Below are 20939 nucleotides of genomic sequence, written 5' to 3'. Positions count from 1 at the left end.
TTGGACCATGAAGAAGACTGAGCGCCAAAGAATTGATGCTTTTGAACTGTGGTGTTGGAGAAGACTCTTGAGAGTCCCTTAGACTGCAAGGAGAGCAAGTCAGTCAATCCTAAAGGAAATCAGTCCTGAATATTCATTGGAAGGACTGATGCTGAAGCTGAAGCTCTAATACTTTGGCCACCTGATATGAAGAACTGACTCGTTTGAAAAGACCCTAATGCTGGGAAAGATTGAAGGCGGGAGGAGAAGGGGACGACAGAGGACAAGATGGCTGGATGGCATCACTGACTTGATGGACATGAGTTTGAGCAAGCTCCAGAGGTTGGTGATGGACAGGGAAGCCTGGAAAACTGCAGTCCATGGGGTCATAAAGAGTTGGACATGACTGAGCAACTGAACTGAACTGAACTGAGTCATCACACAGCACCGGGCAGGCCATGCCTGCTAAAGTCAAACAGGCCTCTACCATGTCACATTGCAAGTGGTCATTCAGTTGCGACAACATCATCTGTTGCCTGAATGATGCTGTTAATTTGAATTCGATTCATGTTATAGTTTTGTTGTGTTTTATTTGGAAAATTTATCCTGGTTTTTCAAGATACATAAAAGTCATAGACATAAAGAGTTACTACTTAGTTTTCTGTTTGAAGTATTTAAGGATGATTTAAGTGAGCACTGGAAGAGATAGTCTATGTAAATGTTTTCCTTTTTACAAGGATCCATACAAGATACATGTTTGAGCAACACTGGTCTAAAATAGGAAAGACATGAGCCTCTTTCTTTAGTACTTTGCAAAATAGCTCAAACATGCTGCTTTTCCCAATAAGTTCCGAGTTATTTAGCCTACTCTGGGCCCTATCTATCTCTTCCCAAAGCCCTGTCTCACCTCATAATTTAAACTCCCCATACTGGAACTGCTGCTTTTAACACCCACTGGGTCAGCTGTAGAGCTTACCACATATTGTTGCATTTAGGTGATGATCATAGTGATAATGGTAAAAATAATAAGTAATATTTACTAGTGCTTACTGTATGCCAGGTACTATTGTCAGCACTTTCTTTTCAGGCAATGATATATTTAAACCTCAAAGAAAAATCCTATGAGATACCATTTTCATCCTTATTTACAGAGAAAGAAAATGAGACACAGAGAGGTTAAGCCGCTTGTTCAAAGTCAAACAATTTTTAAAAATCTCTTTGAACTGTGGGCTTCTCAACAGTAGTGTCTTATTTCTGTCTCTCTTCATTCTTCCCCCATTACAGTATCTAGAATATTGTAGGCACTGAGTTACATTTGTTTCAGTAATGGTTCTTTAAAACTTTTTTTTTACTAAAAAACCCCAGAACATTTATTATTCCTTTAAAAAGACTCGATGCAGTGACAAGAGTCAGACATTTCTTGCGCCATTTGACCCCCTACTTCTCACCCCAAGCCTGGAAAATCAAAGACCCAGAATTGAATAGAGGTTGCAAATGTTAAGTTATCTTCTGATGCAAATAATTATAAAATGAACAATCATATGGACAGGAGTTTTGAATCTCATTCTCATTCAGAGTGACCTTCCCTCTGCTCCTAAGTAGTACATTTTATTTAAAGATGGAGGGGCCTTTATTAGGTGGCTCTCATTGCTTAAGGATCAGGAAAGAAGAATGGGGCAAATTAAAGTAAATTTAAGGGAATCTGAAAATCCTAACAGGAAAAGCCGAACATGATATCATCAGAGACTATGATGATGACAGTGATAATGATTTTGATAATGACCTTGAAGTTAGAAAAAAATAATGAAGAGGAAGAGGAAACTAACATTTATTGAGGATTATATTATGATTCAGGCTTCTGAGATGGCGCAGTGATAAAGAATCTGCCTGCCAGGGCAGGAGACTCAGGTTCGATCTGTGGGTTGGGAAGATCCCCTAGGGTAGGAAATGTATTCTTGCTGGGAATATCCCATGGACAGAGGAGCCTGGAGGGCTACAACCCATGGGCTCACAAAGAGTAAGACGTGACTGAACACGCACCATATTATGATTTGGTGATTTAGTCTGATTCTGCAGGCATCATGTTTTTCAAACTTAAGCTGTCAGACCTGTTATCTATACAAAAATCTTATTAAGCCTACTCTTGCCTGCTCCACTTCTGGATTCTTGCCCTGTGACCTGGAATGGGTTGCTTATATTTCCCTAGCTTTAGTTCCCAGTCTTTCATAGAGAAGTGGAGAGCATTTATCTGGCACCTGCTGTGTAACAAATACTTTTTTTCTTTGTTTAATTTAACCCAAATGACTGTAGAGCCACGTCCTCCTCAGAAAAGCTTCTGTGCCACCTGGGCTGGGAATTTTGGCACCTTTGATAAAGGCATTCAGTGAGGACTAGAATGCAGCCCTGGGAAGAGAAGCAAAGGAGGAAGAGCAGAGGACAGGGAAAGCACTACAAAAACTCCCCAAATAATAGTTTTTGGTCAAAAATTTTTTTTGACCAAAATGTTTTTGACAAAAAGCACATCTTCCCCCCCCCCCCATTTTGCCAAATGATATGATCACTGACTGAAATGACAAAGTTCATATGTCACTATTCTTTCATTTACATTGTATATTTGTCAGCTCTATTTTCTCTGAGTGAATCAAGTCATTAATACAACTAGAAATGAAATTACGGAAGCACATAAAAGTGCACCAGTCCTGGGTACCTGGACTCCAGTGCTGACTCTGAATCCAATTCCTGGTCCTTTTGTATTCTTTGTAATTTACTCTTGGAGGGCAGGAATTAGGCATATTAATAGATAGCATTTGATTACTCACCTGTTATATCATTAATGGGTTAATTAGTTGACTCATTAATGCTATACTTGTGGAGTGGAAAGAGTATAACCTTGGGAGTCCCACTCAATGCTTGAGCCCTGTAGTGGTGAACCAGTCATCCTGCTTCTTCATCGTCTAGTTTCCTCATCTGTAAAGTTGGAGTCAGAAGGGGCTTAGTACAAAACCTTTGCGTTCTCAGGCTATAACATCTGTAGGGTTGAAGTTGGGACTGTGACTTCAGAGTTGCCTCTGAGACTGCCACCAAAAGATGTTCTTGAAATTCAAAGTAACTCAAAGTAGATCTCTACTGTGGTTGAGATTCTGACTTAGAGAAGAGAAAGTTTGGTTTTTCTCTTGTAGAAAACCAGGAGACCGCCTATGGAGATCAAATACAGTGGAATCAAACAGAGAAAAGAAAGTAACTGGCATCTGGCTTCTGTGAGCTTGGACAGGTCCGTTCACTCCCGGACCTCAGGCTCCCAGTTGCACACCGAGGTGGCAGTTCCGCATCCCATTTTAGTGAGCCTAAGAATCCTAATATTCTGTTTGGTAGACAGCAGCCCAGGATAGAAATTCAATCCAGCCATGAGTTCCACAGAGGAATGATGTATGCTGACTTGGGGACCAGAGGGCCTGTACACTAGAGGTACAGAGACATGAATATGAATAACAAAATGTGTCAAACGTTTCCTCTTTGTGGGTTGTGTGGCACTTAACATTCGATCTTATCTTTTTCATAGTCTTCCGTATCTAGAGTTTGTATAATTATGCCTAATTCCTTTCCTGTTCTTTCAGTGCATAGGCTGTGTGTTTTTCCTCTTCCTGTCTCTCCACGCCTTACACAAAATAGACATGAATTGTCCTTCTGTTGGTTGAATTCAGTCATTCATGTAAAGCAGCAGCAGTGTGGTCCAGGGTGGAGTGAAGAAAAGAACATCAGGGTCAGAGGGTCTGGGTCATATGCTGTCACTTCCTGGCTATGTGAGACTGGGAAATCCAACTAGCCTCTCAACCTCAGAATGCCAGGCCTGCGTGCCCTCCCTCCTGGGTGTCTGTGGTAACTAAATAAACTTACCTAGTTGAAGCCATGAGATGCAATGCAAGTGACTGAACATACACCATCATTACGATTACATCAAAAAACTGAGACAGGAATAAAGCCTGGGAAAACATATGCAAAATGTTGAACAGTGATTTTGTTAAGGTCTTGGGATTACAGGTGTGATTTTTTTTTAATTTCTCTGTTTTTCAAATGTTCTGAATCATAATTCTTTTGCTTTAAATGGAGGCCTTCAAAAATGTGGTGTCTTATTATTACTGGCTGGGTCTTACTGGTTTCCTTGGAAAGTCTTCCTTTCCACTCCCAAGGCCAAGGTTCCACCCAAGGCCCTCCCCACCCAACCCCAGTCTCCTATTCCAGCCCACAGTCCACCCTGAACTCTTATGCCAACACTGGGCTCACTCACCATCACTTTTATCACACATGAAAACCTTCACTGGCTCTCTTCCTTTTTCTCTCTCATCAAAACTAACTCCTGTGCCCAACCTTTAGTCCCTTGAAAGGGACTGCACATTTTTTCCAGCCACTCCCAAAGCTTATTCAGCCCACCTTAGCCAGTCTTCAATAATGATTTAGGGTCCATAGCAAAACAGGGACAACAGCCAGCCAGAAAATGTGTATGTTGGCTCAAACAGTATTCTTACAAAGTTTGAAGCAACCTTTAAAAAAAAACAGATTTCACATACAAATCCAAATTTCAACATTTCCTTTAAAAACAGATTGACAGGACAGATCATTCCCTCACAGGTACAATGTGGAAACAGTTGATAGGATCTGAGAAGCACCTGCCCCCTCAGATGAGACCTGTGGTCCCATCACGCTCAGCAGGGCTTCTGCTGGCCTACAGGTTATCTTTTGGAAACAGTAAAGAAGGGCATTTTTCCTCCAGGCAGAGGCAGCCCCACCCAGAGCACGCAATTTGGCAAAGCCAGCAAAGGCTGGAAAGATTTCAGTCTCTGCTCTCCAACTGGGCTGGATTCTCTTCATTAAGGGCCAGCTGGCATGACCATAGGCATCAGCTCTGCCCCCACAACAAATGCAGCTAGGTATCTGGCCTCTGTAGGCTTATATATCTAAAACCTACAGAGTAATGGCCATCTGGCTCCAATTCCACTTATCTGTGGGACTCCCTCAGCTCTGCCCTCTGCTTCATCTCCACACTATCTTCTTTCAGTCACAGGATGGCTGCCAGGGCCAGTAGTGCTACCTGCCTCTTTATTCACCTGCGGATGGAGAGAATGCCTTCACAAAGCCCTCAAACAAGAGCCGGAGCTCTACTCCAACTGAATCACTCCTGTGCCAAACCATTTTGACTGGGACAGTGCCAGGCACTGATTGGCTCAGGTTTAGTTTATCAGAACAATCACTCTGGCAAGGTGGAACATATACCAGTGATTCTCAGTAAAGGCATTATTAAAATTTTGTCCAGAACAATTCTTAGCTGTGCCCTAGTGGCAAATCTCATGGCCACATTTAGCATATCTAGTACCACCATCCTATGGCAGCAGTGCCTCCCCGTCATTGGGGTGTAACCACAAATACCCACAAACTGGTTATAGCCAGACACTCCTGCACCTGAAGATCTTGCTGAACTGAATGGGCTGGAACACAACGGAGAAGGGTAGTTCCTTAAAAACAAAGTCCGGTTCTATAGGAAGGTGGGAGAGGGGGGATTAATTCTGGGAGAACAGTCCAAAGAGATTCATTATACTTCCTTCTAGGAAGGGAAGAAGACAAAAAGGAAGAAAACTATGGATGCTCAATTTTTAACGTGTGATTCCCCTTCAGATGCGCTCCTGGTTACTATGGAAACCCCTTGCTGATTGGAAGCACTTGTAAGAAATGTGACTGCAGTGGGAATTCAGATCCTAACCTGATCTTTGAAGATTGTGATGAGGTCACTGGCCAGTGTAGGAATTGCTTACGCAACACCACTGGATTCAAGTGTGAACGGTGCGCACCTGGGTACTATGGAGATGCGAGGAGAGCCAAGAACTGTGCAGGTACAGTGCCGTGCACACTACCGCGGCCGCCCGACTGGTGCCCGTGTGACGGGAGCAGGTGCTCTGTCAGCGCCAGGTTTAGGTGAATTTCTCTTGGGGACATACTGCAGTTACCCCCTTGACACTTTTCCAGGGTAACATGGAGTCTCAGAGTATGCATCCCATATTCTTAGGCGTAGATATTCTTATCACGACTAATGTAACTTAGCTCGTGGGTAGGATGGACCATGAGACACTTAACACCCGTGACTTTTTGTCTTAGCATCTTTATGTCCTTCCAGTTTTGACCAAAGAAGTAAATCAGACTTCCGCAGATAACCTATCATTGACCAGAGGACTGAATGAAAGCTTGCATGGTTCACATCAATTTTCTTATTCTGCAAACTATGTCTTTCTTTATAGTTATATTTCGTAAAAATTAGCATTTCAGTGAAATAGCAAATCCAGGAGTAGTTTCATCCCATTACTTCAAATTATCAGAGAAAATATTTCAGGGATAGTATCTTCCTGGTTAGACTTCAGATAGACTGAAAAGTACCAATTTTATTTGGGATTTCTCCAATCCATTTACCTCAGAGAGTGAAGCTCTTCAGAAGTAAAGTTAAATTGCCTTCCTGCAGGATTAAAGGGAGGCTGAGACTGAGTATTCCTCCTTTTATGTGCCTTTGAGATGAAGAAGACTGAGGAAGAGGTATTGTGCTCTTGTGGCTTGCTTCAATTGGAGATGCTCTCACTGAAACAGGTTTCCACTTAAAGAGATTTTTAAAAAGTGAAGAGTTTGAAATTGAGAAGAAAACAAATATGATCTGCCAAAGTCACAGAAAAGTAACCATGCCTCCAGGAAAGCTGTGTGCTCAGAAGCATAACCCCGAGAATAACAGAGGGAGGAGAGGAGCACTCTGTCCAGTCAGACTAGAGACAGAGAGGAAGTGGGCGTCAGAAAGAGGGTTGGCAAAGCCAAAGACTTAAGCATTGGCATCCTGAGTCTCAAAATACTGACTAAACTCATGTTTAAATGACATGGATGCAGATCACTCTTAGAAAAGAAGCTAATGTTGGAAGCAATAACGCATGACCTTGCTGAATTGTTTCATAAATCTGTATTTTGTGGGACATTTAACAGCCAAAATGTAATAAATGTATGTTATCCTTAAAGCCAATTTTTTATGATTATTCTGTAAAGACAGTTAAGAGGTGGGAGGAAATTCACAATTCTATTCCAGCTTATTGCTAGCCTACATAACTGAAGAAATCCTTTATAAATATTAAAAATTAATCTCCACTCCAAAATGCACTGGAAAATGAACAGTCTGGTGAGATTGAGGTTTTGTTTTTGTTTTTTCCCCAAAAAGCATTCTTAAAAATCATCAAAGATTAATAATGGGCTCTCAAGTCTTCTAAATTCATGTAAATATGGTCCTAATTCTTTTCACAACATTGTTCCCAGCTATCCCACTGGTAGCCATCATTGGGAGGTTTGGAGTCAGTCTTGCCAAGGGTCAAGCCCTGTAGGAGCCAAGAATCGCCCTTGGGTCCCCTCACTCACTCCTAGTGGGTGGCTCCTCCCTCACACCTGGCAGTAATCAAACCTAGACTTGGATTAAACTGGAGAATCTTACTGCGATAAAAGGATGACTTGGATTCCAGCTGAATGATGGACTCTGTGATCATTTTGTACCTTGTGAAACTGACCCAGACCTCTTTGGACTGAAGCAGTTGCAGAGTCGTGTCAGAATCTCAAAAAGATGGGAAAGGAATCCTAGAACATGGAGATTTATCTACTTTTAGCCCAGGGTCACCTTTGAAAGTCTCACCAAGCTGGGGCTTAATTGGGTAAGAGGAGTAATCACTAAATCATGTATTCCTCATGATCTCAAGAAAGAATATAAATTAATCCCCACTGAAGAATTATATACTGATAGCAAGGATTTCTGCAAACCACAAAACACTGTGATATTTTAGGCATTAAGAAAATGAATCCCTAATCTCTTGTTTTTGTTTCCCACAGCGTGCAATTGTGGGGGAGGCCCATGTGACAGCATAACCGGAGAGTGCTTGGAAGAAGGTTTTGAGTCCCCTACAGGCACGGACTGCCCAACCATAAGTAAAAATAACAGTACATGATTGACTAACCCCACTTTCTCTAATGCGCTGCAGGTGTAGGATTAAGAAGAGCTATGCAATCCCACCATTGGCTGTAACCCTGTCTGTGCCTCAACCAAATGGACCCCAAGCTAAAGACATTCAGTCCACTTAATTCCAATTGGCAAATAGCAGGTTGCATTTAAACAGCTCTATTTTAGAAAAATTATTTTTGTCAAGTCTTTAAGTTCAAGGTCTTACTTAGTAGGTAAAGTTGGAAATACAGTGCCCAATGACTGAGTTCGTTTTAGGTCCTTTTTCTATATTATCTCTTCAGGTCCTCAGATAATGTAATCCACAGACAATGCTTTACAACATTCGGTAAACTCATGTACCAACAAGAGATTTAAGTGGCTTTTCCCCAGATCACTCCAAATCTGAAGTGGCACCAGTAATATAAAACTCAGTCCTTATGAAAAGGAGCTGCCTTCTCTCTTTCCTGTCTGTCCTGTCATTCAGATCATGAAAGTGAAAGTGAATGTTGCTCAGTCATGTCCGACTCTTTGGGATCCCGTGGATTATATTGTCCATGGAATCCTCCAGACCAGAATACTGGAGTGGGTAGTCTTTCCCTTCCCCAGGGGATCTTCCCAGCCCAGGGGTCAAACCCAGGCCTCCCACTTTGCAGGTGGATTCTTTACCAGCTGAGCCACAAGGGAAGCCAAGAATACTGGAGAGGGTAGTCTATCCATTCTCCAGCGGATCTTCCCGACCCAGGAATTGAACCAGAGTCTCCTGCATTGCAGGCAGATTCTTTACCAGCTGAGCTATCAGGGAAGCCCAATTCAAATCATGAGTAGTCCTAATGGTCTAAGAACCTGCTGAAACATTTCTAAACAAACGCCCAGAGCCAGTCTTAATGACTTCTCAAGCTCCCTTTAAGCCAGTAGCCTAGAAAAGTTCATGATTGATTTTTAGAAGAATTCTAAGGAAAGTTTTGCCTTAAAAAACCTTCTATCAAGAAAGTAACTAATATTTGGCTTTAAGTAGTGTTCTAAAGACTACTTTAATATTAGATATCCCTTCCCCCAAACAAAAACATCTTGGCCTCTCAGTCCCTCTGGGCAACATAGGATGGAAGGCACAGGCTGGGCAAAGTTTGCATACTGACAGCATAGGTGATCCTCTATGCACAGTCACTTTAAGGACATCAGGTGCCTGCTTGGCCTCTGTGTGTCTCCTCCACCAGCCTGATGTACTGGCTGGGGAGTCATTCCTTAGAGAGAGCATATGAGGAAGACCGCATTTAACTTCAAGTAACAAATTAACATATTAACAACATTAACCCTTTAGTCTCCATTTATCAGTTCCCTAGACAGGAGTACATCTGGTGGAAAAGAGGTTGGAAACAGAAAATTTTCAAAGGGTGTCCTTAGTGATTGTGTCCCAGGAGGGCATTGGATCGCGGGGGTGACGACGGTGGTCAGGGGAACTCGAATGTGAAATGCAGGAAGCAGCGAGAAACCGCCACCCCCCTCACCACACGTGCAGGGTCGTCAGCTGTTAGAGAGTAATATTAGCAAACAGTGAGGTCCTGCCGACCTGTTCAGACAGGAGGTCAGGCCATGGGGAGGCACCGGGCCATCCGTGGAGTGAGGAGAAAGCCCTGGAACCTGAAGAGTCAGTCAGGAAAGCTGCTGGGAGAGAAGTGGCAGGCGAGTTCCAGCTTCACTGGCCGGCGCCAAGCGGAAACCCACAACCTGATGTGGAGGGCGTCCTCCCAGACGGCTTTCCTCTGACCAGAGAAAAGTGGGGAGAAGGTTCTCTTCAGCCCCCACCGTCTCTTAGATGCCTTGCCCTTTGGACTTCCTTTCCTCCTCAGTTCAGCCACTAGTGTTCATGGTAACCTGCTTTTCAGTTGCGTGTTTGTTTTTTATGTTTTAAGCAGGGATAGTGCCCAGCGTACACTTTGGTCATCTGAGGCTCTCTGAGTATAAGGACTAGTTCCGTGGTCCAGAATAGCTCCTCAGGAAACAAAAATACAAATAGTATTAACCAAGGAAGGGCATATAATGACCAACTTAGAGCAGCATGCTTCACAGCTGACCTTTGATTTTGAGGAAATGACATGCCCGTTGTACCACCAGGCTGCGATAAATGCATCTGGGATCTGACTGATGACCTTCGGTTAGCAGCGCTCTCAATTGAAGAAAGCAAATCTGGCCTGTTGAGTGTATCATCTGGTGCCGCAGCTCATAGGCACGTGAACGAAATCAACTCCACCATCTACCTCCTCAAAGTATGCAGGAATGGTGTACTTTCTGTGTATTTTCACTCTGGTTTCACAGGGTCACTCCTAGTACCTCCTACCCTTTTGTTATCTGAGTCCAGTCGTTATATTACATACTGCCAGACCTCAGAAATTATGAAAAGTTGATTATACTAATGCACTCCATCCTAAACCAAGAGCTGTCATCTGTGAAAAAGGTTAATGGAAAATGAAATGACTGAAAAACTAGTATCTATGTATAAAGCTATACATTGGTTTTATTTTCTTAAGCTATACATTGGTTACTTAAGTCAACATAACAAACATACTGTTACCTTAGCTTCAGTTTGCTATGTTTTCGTGGGTTTCTCTGAAAACTAATACATACACTCTTGTTCTCTCTTTTTCCTTCTTTACTCCCTCTTTCTCCTGCCCTTACCATTTCATCTCACTGACACACATTTTTTCTCAGTTTTCCAAACTGACACACACACTCAAACACAGAAGCATGCTCATATGCTCTGTTTCTCTTCCTTGATCTAGTGGTTAAATCTGATAAGCAAGTTAAAGGCAGACAGTAGTCAAAAACTGTAACAGTGCTTATATCTCTAAGCTTTAAGAGGTGTTTTTTTCCCTCTCTTAATTATAGGCTTCTATTGCAACCAACAGATACTTTTTAAAACAATGATAATCAGCTAAAAGGTTAATAGAACTAATACCAACATACTTTTTTATTTTATTAGTCAAATTAGCGTAGTGGCTAAGAACATAAATTTTGACACCAGAATGCTTAGATTCAAATCCCAGCTCTGACACTTACTAGCTTTGTGACCTTGAGTCAATTGTTTAACCTCTTTAGTTTTCATTTCCCTCATCTGAAATTGAGGATAATTATTATACCTATCTCATGGGTTGTTGAGAGAATTCAGTGAGTTGTTATATAGAGAGCAGTCAGAATAGTATCTAACTTAGAAAGTGCTCAATTCTCTGCTTTTAGGAGGTACAAATAATATCCACAGCAATTGCCCCAAACGACAAAGTGTAGAACAAAACAAAAATCATGAAGTTGTAAAGCTGGATGAAGTCTTAGTAAGCACTCTATTCCCAGTTTAGGAATTGTTTTTGTCATCTGTTTGGACACATGAAGGCGGTAATTCTCAGAGGCGTCACCCAGACTCGGTCCTCTTGATACTGCTTGAATCCTCTTTCCCCAAAAGGACAGCTTCAAGGTAGAAATAGCTATTATATCAGATATAATAATATTGTAGCTGACAGGAAGTCAGTGCCCAGATTAGAGGACTTACTCCAAAGTAATTGAAGGGAAGCTACACCTGGTGCAAACTCCTCAAAAATGGGAATGAAACAGGCAAATGGTCTGAAATAAAAATAATTATTCTCCTTACACTAGAAAGAGGAAACTGAATTTCTAGAACTCCGTTTTCATTGATCAAGGTGGGTTATCATTTCCTTGAAGACCTGCCAGAACTGAAGTTTTAAAGCTCAGACAAGCAAAGCCACTGCCCATCTATATTGAGCCTGTTTGCAAATTTGCAAAAGGTACCCTTTTCCCAGAACCAGCACAGCCAACACCAGAGTCTCTAGCCTGCTGAGGGGAGCTCACAGAATTTCTGTCCCCAGAGCCCTCAGTCCCCTCAGGCAGACCTCAGATTTCATACCAGCTTGCAGTAGCCTGTAGACCCCACTATTTTGAGAATAAAGACTGACTCTCTACTGTAGTCCTCTTACACTGAAAGGGTTTTCTGTGTATTTTTATAAACCTGGTGTGCACATCTACTGACTATGGAAAAATGCGTGTTTTGTTTCTTTTTAATCCACAGACAAAATTGTCAGAAAGAGAAAACCAGTATGTCCTAAGAAAGATACAAATCAACAATGCTGAAAACACAATGAAAAGCCTTCAGTCTGACGTGGAGGAATTAGCTGAAAGGGTATGTATTCGGTTTCTGAAACTAACTTCAAGGAGGGATTTAGCTAGTGTGAGAGTGGCTAGTCACAAATGATTGAGGCTTAACATAGCCCAGAAAAAATGCAGGGACCCAGGTGCCTTAAAATAAATCAAGACAAGACCTGAGGATAAAGTTAACACACTTGGTCTCTACTATATCTTTGCATTTTGATTGGTTTCCTTGAAAAACCATGTTTATGGGGAACTTTCGTTGTGTTTGCTGCTGGTAAATATCATTGATATGTATTTCATTTGGATATTCATTCAGCTGTTTGCCTTACATTTTATGGCTAAGAGCTATAGAGTGTCCAGAAGTAAACTTTATTACATAGAATATAAACTTTAAATGTTTGCTACAGGCTGCATTAAATAATAAAAGGAAAGAGGAGAAATTGTGTTGAGAAAGCAATTTTGCAGTTTGGCAGGGGGAAAAGAACACTTCGGACCCTCATTTTTTACCATATACTCTAAATAAAATAAACTTCAGATTAAGGACTTTAGTTTAAATCTAAAATTTTCAAGAAAATGTTTGAACTAGATAATTGTTAAATCTTAAAAGGAAATAAAAATACAATTAAACATAGTGTGAAGAATTATAGTAAAATTAAAGAATAGATTTGACAAGGTAAAACTGCAAATACTCAGTAAAACAACTAAATAAATGAAAAAAGTCAGTGAGACTAAGAAAAATGTTGAGGGAAATGTGGCTTGTGAAAGCTCTCACAAATTAACAAAAACATTAAAACACAAGCAAAGTCATTCCCCAAGGGTCTAATGGAAAAATATCAATCCTCTGTTCTAATGAAAAAAAAAAAAAAAAGAAAATGCAACTAAGCTCCAAGGCACCATGTTTAATATACTAAAATCTTTAACACATTTTTTTCCCCTGATTATGTTCCACCAGTTCTGCCCAGAGTACCCTGGAATTTCTGCTTTCAGATACTAATATTTGACATAAACTGTTGTTCTTTTCAGAAACAATTCTCATTTTCTACAAAAATAATGGTTAAAATGACTCTGATAATCTCTTTTGACCTTGGACCTCTTAAACTAAGAGATTATGCTTCTAAAAATGTGAATTACTCTAATTGAATCCTTGGAAGATTCACCTGCTTTTAAATGCATATAAAAATTATGTCCCCCTTTCTCCATGCAGTAGAGCATATTAACCCAACCATCAACATTTGAGGAGCAGTGAGATCTCTTAAATTTCAAAGGAAAATACCATGAAAGAAATCTTTGTGAAAACTCATTGTAATTTCATTTCTATGTCATGGCTGGAACTTGCTGGAAGTGTCTCAAATTCTTGAGGAAATGTTTTCACCAAGATTAGTTCCTCCCATAGCTTAGACACAGAGTTACTGATTCTTTTCTTGTACAGTTTTCCTACTTCCAATATTAATTAAATGCAGGTTTTCATGGGGAGGAAATAGTGTATGCTTCAAAGGAACATCGCAGTAGAAAAGGTTCCTAAACAACAAGAACAGACCACCAAAGCAGGAAGTTGATGATAAAGCTACTAGAACATTCTACCAGTTGTTTCCATTGATTTTTACTGAAAATAGCATCCTTCTTGTTGTGACATCAGCAGTCCTGATGGTACAAGAACCTGCTGAAACATTTTGAAGCAAACACCCAGAGCTAGTCTTAATGACTTCTCAAGCATCCTTCAAGCCCTTGGTCTAGAAAAGCTCATAATTGATTCTTAGGAGGATGTAATAAAAGCTTTGTCTTAGAAAGCCTTCTATCAAGAAAAGTTAACAATATTTAGCTTTAACTAGAATGAAGAACTTCATTGTAGATTCCCACAGTGTGGTAAAAATCACAGTAATGTTGCCTCTTAAAATTGAAAATGTGGTTGATCCTTGAACAACACGGGTTTGAACTTCGAGGGTCTACTTACACACAGGTGTTTTTTGGTACTATGGTACAATGGTATTACATGATTCACAGTTGGTTGAGTCCAAGGATATAGAACCTCAGATATGGAGGGCCAACTGTTAAGTTATACGTGGATTTTCAACTGTATCAGTGCCCCAAACCCCTGCATTGTTCAAGGGACAACTGTACCCTCTGTATGCAAAGTAACTATTACATGAATCTGATGTAACCCAAATCTCACAGTTTACATTAACTTAAAGTTACTGGTTTTTTCCCCCAACTTCCATATGTAAGTCCTCTAGCCCTCTTTTGATAACTCCTACTGCCTCTTCCCACCCCATACTTAGGGAAATTTACCTCTCTCCTGAGAAACCTGTATGCAAGTCAAGAAGCAACAGTTAGAACTGGACATGGAACAATAGACTGGTTCCAAATTGGAAAAGGAGTACATCAAGGCTGTATATTGTCACCCTGCTTATTTAACTTATATGCAGAGTACATCATGCAAAATGCCAGGCTGAATGAAGCACAAGATGGAATCAAGATTGCTGGGAGAAATATCAATAACCTCAGATATGCAGATGACACCATCCTTATGGCAGAAAGAAAAGAGAAACTAAAGAGTCTTTTGATGAAGGTGAAAGAGGAGAGTGAAAAAACTGAAAACTCAACATTCAAAAAATGAAGATCATAGCATCCAGTCCCATCACTTCATAGCAAATAGATGTGGAAACAGTAAGAGACTTTATTTTCTTGGGCTCCAAAATCACTGCAAATGGTGACTACAGCCATGAAATTAAAAGACACTTGCTCCTTAGAAGAAAAGCTATGACCAACCTAGACAGTGTATTAAAGAGCAAAGACATCACTTTGCCGACAGAGGACCATATAGTCCTCTGTAGGCATATGGACCATATAGTCCATATAGTCAAAGCTATGATTTTTCCAATAGTCATGTATGGATGTGAGAGTTGGACCATAAATAAGGCTGAGCACTGAAGAATTGAAGCTTTTGAACTATGGTGTTGGAGAAGACTCTTGAGAGTCCCTTGGACAGCAAGGAGATCAAACCAGGCAATCCTAAAAGAAATCAGTCCTGAATATTCATTGGAAGGACTGATCCTGAAGCTGAAGTGCCAATCCTTTGGCCACCGGATGTGAAGAACTGACTCATTAGAAAAGACCCTGATGCTGGGAAGGATTCAAGGTGGGAGGAGAAAGGGACTACAGAGGATGAGATAGTTGGATTGCATCACCGACTTGATGGATATGAGTTTGAGCAAGCTTCAGGAGATAGTGAAGGACAAGGAAGCCTGGCGTGGTGCAGTCTATGGGGTTGCAAAGAGTCAGACATGACTGAGTGAGTGAAAAACAGCAACTTTTGGGAAACCCCTAAAGGATGCCCATGCATTTGTGTTCCCAAAGAGCTGCTGCTCAAAAAAGCCTCGATTTTGCCACTGCTGATCATGTCTGTAATGAAATACCAAAGCCTCTGTCAAGATTCCACTCTCCCATGTTCCCAAAGGCACCATGCTCAGAGCCAGAGTGGACTAGGCTACAAGCAGAAGTGAAGATAGTGACCCTGTCCCAATCTCAGTGCTGCCCTTGCCATCTGGATCTAGAGCCCAGTCTCCCAAGAGCTGGGTCAGGAGGGTGCCACACTGTTCCCTACAGTTCTCCATCTCCTCCATCTCATCCTTACTCCTTCAGCTACAGCAGCACGTATGAAGACCTTTAGGATTGGGAGGAAAGTAGGTCACTTCCATATATCAAAAGCCTCTTCTCCAATCCTGATAAAAAGACAGGACAAAATGTCAAAGTATGTTTCAATTACAGTTGACCAGAAGACTGTAGAACTTCAGCCTTGGCATTGCAAAAGATTAACTATAAAGCAAGGAGCAGAAGACGATGCTGAAGAGGTTCTCAGAGGCCAAATTGTGAAGAACCTTGCCCACCATGCTCATCCTATGGGCTTTGGAAGATACTGGAGCATTTACCTACAACAGTGAGCTGATTAGGTGCGAAGTTTCAGAAACGTTCCTCTGCAGCGGGGATGATAAATTGGTGAGTTTAAGACTGAAGACAGGGACACCAGTTAGTAGATGGTCACAGTAATCCAAACAAGAGCAGTCAGTTGCTACCTTGTATTCATTGGAAAGGAAATTGCAGTGAACCAGGATAAACTGAAACTGGTGGTGGGGAACAAGAAGAGAGGCCAGAATGTCAAGTGAAATAAAAGTGATCCAGTGACCGACCAGTTGAATATGAAGAGTTGCAAAGATGTAAGCTATTAGACTTGTTAAGATAGATGGCCAAGACTGATAATTCAGAATGGATTCTCTGGACCTCTTCCGGGTGAAGTACCAGTGGATGCCAGAGATTTGAGTCTGTAGCTCAAGAGAAGAGATCAAGGCTGGAAAAGTATCTCAATGTTTAGGAGATAGTTAAACCCACACAAGTAGACATCACCGTACAGATTGTGAAGTGGCACACCAGTATTCCTACTGCCATTTTGTCCAGCACTGCCTCTCTTTAATGTTTCTCTTAGAGTTATTATTAAAAGATCCCCTTTCACTCTCAAAAGTGTCATGTTTAAGTAAATGATTATCATCCTAGATAATGATTATCATCCTCACTTATTAGAATAGTATTCTAGGTACACTATACTTTATGCCCTGTATAGTAAATGAAATTCTTGCTGCCTTTTACATCAAATGTGTGTCAGAATTCACTGCTGAAGTGAGTAAATGATTAATCCATTTGTAATGCTAAACATCAACCAGTTTACAGTTGTGAGCTAACTTTTTAATACAGTTTTCCTTAGACCAGGATGCACCTGTTTTACCATGTGCCCATGTCGTTATTTTCCTCCCATAATCAAAGTTAAAGAAAACCGTAGAACTTTCAAATAAGGAATCACTATATATTATATCCAGTAATTTTGCAGTTTAAAGAAACAGATGTTCCTCTTTGCTGCTGTCTTTTTTTAAATATGTATATCTAAGCGCCCTCTGGTGTTGGTCAAAAGAGCTTGTCTTTGAGTTATCCTCTAGCTGTCTTTCATTACTTCAGTGAATTCAGTTTCCATATCAAGAAATAAATGAACGCAGTAATAACAATAAACCTTTCCCTTGAAGGATGAAGCCAAAGTCAAAAATATGCATGTTGTACTTTGTAAATATAACTGAATTTAAACTGGGCCAAAAATCAACTTCTTAAAAAAATTTTAAATGTTTTATAGGTCTGTGTCCCTATTTTTTAACAGGGAGGGATGACATCAAGAATAAGATTCATCTTATTTTCTGCATCATCTAATTTTAAAGTGACCACAAAGCTTGTGTTTCCAGAAAGCATTAGAACAGGGCAGGAGGGAGATTGAAATTGTGGGGAAAGAACATGTGACTCAGATTGCTGTGTCCATTCAGAGAGCATGCATTTCAGCGAAGGAGCTGCAGTCTGCAGCACAGGGAGCTTTGTTTGGAGGGGTTTTGGATACAATGCCGACGAAAAGCTCCTGGGGCATGTGTTTGCTGGGATGCCATTTCTGCATTCTCCTCCTTGAAGGGCCAGTGGCTTGGTTATGCTTTGTGGTGGTGGTTTAGTCACTCAGTTGCATCCAGCTCTTTGTGACCCCATGGCCTGAAGTGCTGGGCTCCTCTGTCCCTGGGATTTCCCAGACGAGACTACTGGAGTGGGTTTTGCATAAAAACATTCCAGGTAAAATCATGGCCTAATCCTCCTGCTGGAACAAGAGAAGAAAGCAGAGAGATCTGAAGCAGCCACTCTCCTGTTCTGGGGGCCTGCCAGCCAGCACTCCGCGTAGCAGGTCACCTGGCGGTCCAGTCGGGTACAGCTCGTTTGTCACAGAGCGGAACCAGAAAGACACTGGGCAAGGCAAGTGGGCACTTGATCAAATGCCAGACTGAGGAAATGTCCCACCTCTTAAATATAACCCATGAATCTGTCTTTCTGATGCCAGAGTAAGTACCCATCCCCATGCTGTGCATCCAGGCTGGTGTCCTGGCCTTGAACCATTTTTTAAGATGTGCTTCCCTTGTGGCTCAGACAGTCAAGAATCTGGCTGCAATGCGTGAGACCCAAGTTCGATTGCTGAGTCAGGAAAATCCCTTGGAGAAGGAAATGGCCTTCCACTCCAGTATTCTTGCCTAGAGAATTCCATGGACAGAGGTGCCTGGCAGGCTATAGTCCGTGGGGTCACAAAGAGTTGGACGCAACCAAGTGACTACATTTTCACTTTACTTTCTCTACTGTCTTTATGCACTCAGAGAGAAATACGCATGTACACGTGCACGCCCACACATCCTTTCCTCAGGAGCCACATTTGAGTTGGGATTTCATCTTGACAGATCCTATGTGTGAGTTCTGAAACAGAGTTGAAAGAATGAAATCAGCTTCTCAGAGAAGAACTTCATTCACTCTGAGCCAAAGCTGCTTAAGTAATTATTTGTACACAAGTGCCTTCAGTGTTGATGGGAATTTGGAAGCAGCACTGAAAATAGCGTTAGCCTAGTGAGCATAATTCTTTCAATCTCTGTGGTAATTTAGTTGCAGCAGTGGCTGGACCACCCAGAAGCCACTGGATGCATGGAACATTTTGAGATCTGCCTGCTTTCTCAACATGTTTCCCTTTGAACCCTTAAGCATTTCAATCAGCAGAATGTCAAACTGATCTGCAGACATGGATAATTCCCTAGTCTGGCATCTTGAGATACAGTAAAAATTCAAAGCGTAGATTACTTATGAAAAGATGGGTGGTTTGGATTGAACTGTGACTGATGGCTTAGGAATAGAAATAGCATCTGTAATTCTAAAGCTGGTCATCACATCCGTCTTCTTGCATGAGTCCATTTTATATGTTACAGAACTTTCGCATGTCAGAGAAATTTATGTTTACAGAATACATTATGCTCACCCACCCCCACATGTGCATACACAGCCTTTCCTTCTCGTAAAATTAATCTGGTGTTTATACGGATTATTTATAGGAAAGCCAAGCTTCAAGAAAGGTCCAGTTGGCTCAGAAGGAAAGCATGGATACCATTAACCACGCAACTCAGCTTGCAGAGCAAGCCCACAATATGAGGGATAAAATCCAAGGTAAATATACTCTCTACTGGCTCAGCTCCATGTCAAGGCATCACTCTTGTTATTAACAGCAGTAAAAGTAATGGCTACTGTTAGTGTTTATTGTGTGCCAGGACCTGTTGTTAGAGTGTTACCATTTCAAACTCATATAAAATCTTGTTTCACATTTGTTTGTCTGGGACTTTTGAGCACTCATCTCCACTACTATTTTCAATAATAAATGTGGAGAGTAGGAAATTTCCTGACAGTCCAGTGGTTAGGACTCAGGCAGCGCAACAAAAAGGAAAAAAAAAGAATGTATGTAAAAAATCATTCCCTTTCCACGCATTTCACAGAAGTGAAATGCCAATATACCTTTCCAGTAGAGGAAATTACATGCTGTGTTGTCTCTAAAATGCAAGAGTTGAGTAGGAGTCACATTTTTCTCAGTTATTCGCAGTGGAAACTCTGCCTTTAGAGTGGCAGTAAACTGTCCACTGATCCAGGTCATCCTGCACCGTCTCTCTGATGCTGTCCTTAGAACCAGACAGGTGCATGCTCTGGTCCCCAGTCCAGAAGAAAAACCAACAGGGGGTGTGGGAGAGTTCTTTGCCTTAAAACATAAAATTGACAGATTTTACCTTTCTTCTTGAGGGTTTACTTACTTATATTCCAGCTTCTCATAAATGGAGGCTGCACTTTGAAGACTATCTTAATAGCACGCTGAAAGCAAACCTTTAGTTTACCAACAGAAAACAGGCTATTGCTTTGGTTCTGAGATAAAGAGAATTTACTTGGGTTACAGTCTGCTAAGATACAGTATTTGTGTGTTTCCATAGTTTTTATTATCCTATATATTAAGAGCTGGATGACAACTACAAGTACATCTCAAGGGCACAATGACAGTGAAGGGTCCCACAGTGGCAGATTCGTACCTTTACACTGAGGTAGAGGGAGAGTGTTCCAGGACAAGGGATGTATTGAGCCAAGATTAATCATTCACTGTATTTCCTTCGGTGCCCATAATACATAATAAAAACAAATGGTATGCATTTCAAACATCCCCTGCTCCCATCCTTACTATTTCATGCTTTTGCATCTACCAATAAAATGTTCTTCCCCTATAATATTTTATAGTTAAAATTGATTTGTTCAAAAAGTAAGACTAAACCTAGATTAGCTGATCTCATCTAATTAAGAAATAAATGTCCCTCTCGGCAGCAGATAAAGCCAGCATCCTAGATCTTAGCCATTCAGGAATAAAAAAAAAAAAAAAAAAAAAAGTTCACCTTTGCTGTCTAACTCAAATTTTGATTCTAGGGTATTTCATTTGGAAGGAATCTAAGCCTTCTTATTTGACCCTTAGGACATAGGATAAGAAGGAAAAATTACAAAAGAAGTGTAAACCAGTAATTTCCATCAGTTTCTACCTTTTTAAAATAATGTATGAACAGCCTTCAAAGACCAAAAGCATAAATGTTATTCTCTGTATTTCCTTTTTCTAATCTAGACCAGACATGGCTAAAATAAAATAAGCCAGATTGTAAATATAATATCTGCATCAAAACACCAAGAAATTCAGCATTGCCAATGCTAGATCTAAGGAAAAAATATATGTTTAGTTTATTTCAAGGGTTAATATTTTAGACTTTACTTGAAAAATGAGTACTTAACTCCTACTTGAGTTTTGTTTGAGCATACCTTAGTTTCTCTAAAACTCCTATCAGTGATATTTACAGCACTGAAAGCCTCTCCCCCGTTTATCTCCTTGCTTCAGAATTCAGGGATGCTGCCC

General features: G+C 41.0%; 1 protein-coding gene across 3 annotated transcripts in view; it reads left to right on the top strand.

Moving 5' to 3' along the window:
* LAMA4 (laminin subunit alpha 4) overlaps window positions 1-20939 on the top strand; it is a 140789-nt gene that overhangs the window by 54275 nt on the left and 65575 nt on the right. For 2 of the 3 annotated variants that reach the window (XM_043439282.1, XM_043439283.1), the window contains exons 6-10: window positions 5647-5861; window positions 7870-7965; window positions 10091-10242; window positions 12051-12161; window positions 19066-19177. In XM_043439282.1, the coding sequence (XP_043295217.1) occupies window positions 5647-5861; window positions 7870-7965; window positions 10091-10242; window positions 12051-12161; window positions 19066-19177 (686 nt within the window). The remainder of the gene's footprint in view (window positions 1-5646; window positions 5862-7869; window positions 7966-10090; window positions 10243-12050; window positions 12162-19065; window positions 19178-20939) is intronic. The other variant, XM_043439284.1, reaches the window with a different exon arrangement.

The sequence above is a fragment of the Cervus canadensis genome, chromosome 20, assembly GCF_019320065.1.
Source record: "Cervus canadensis isolate Bull #8, Minnesota chromosome 20, ASM1932006v1, whole genome shotgun sequence".
Classification (NCBI taxonomy): domain Eukaryota; kingdom Metazoa; phylum Chordata; class Mammalia; order Artiodactyla; family Cervidae; genus Cervus; species Cervus canadensis.
The sequence above is the reverse complement of the archived record's forward strand: the minus strand, read 5'-3'. Positions and strand labels throughout refer to the sequence as shown.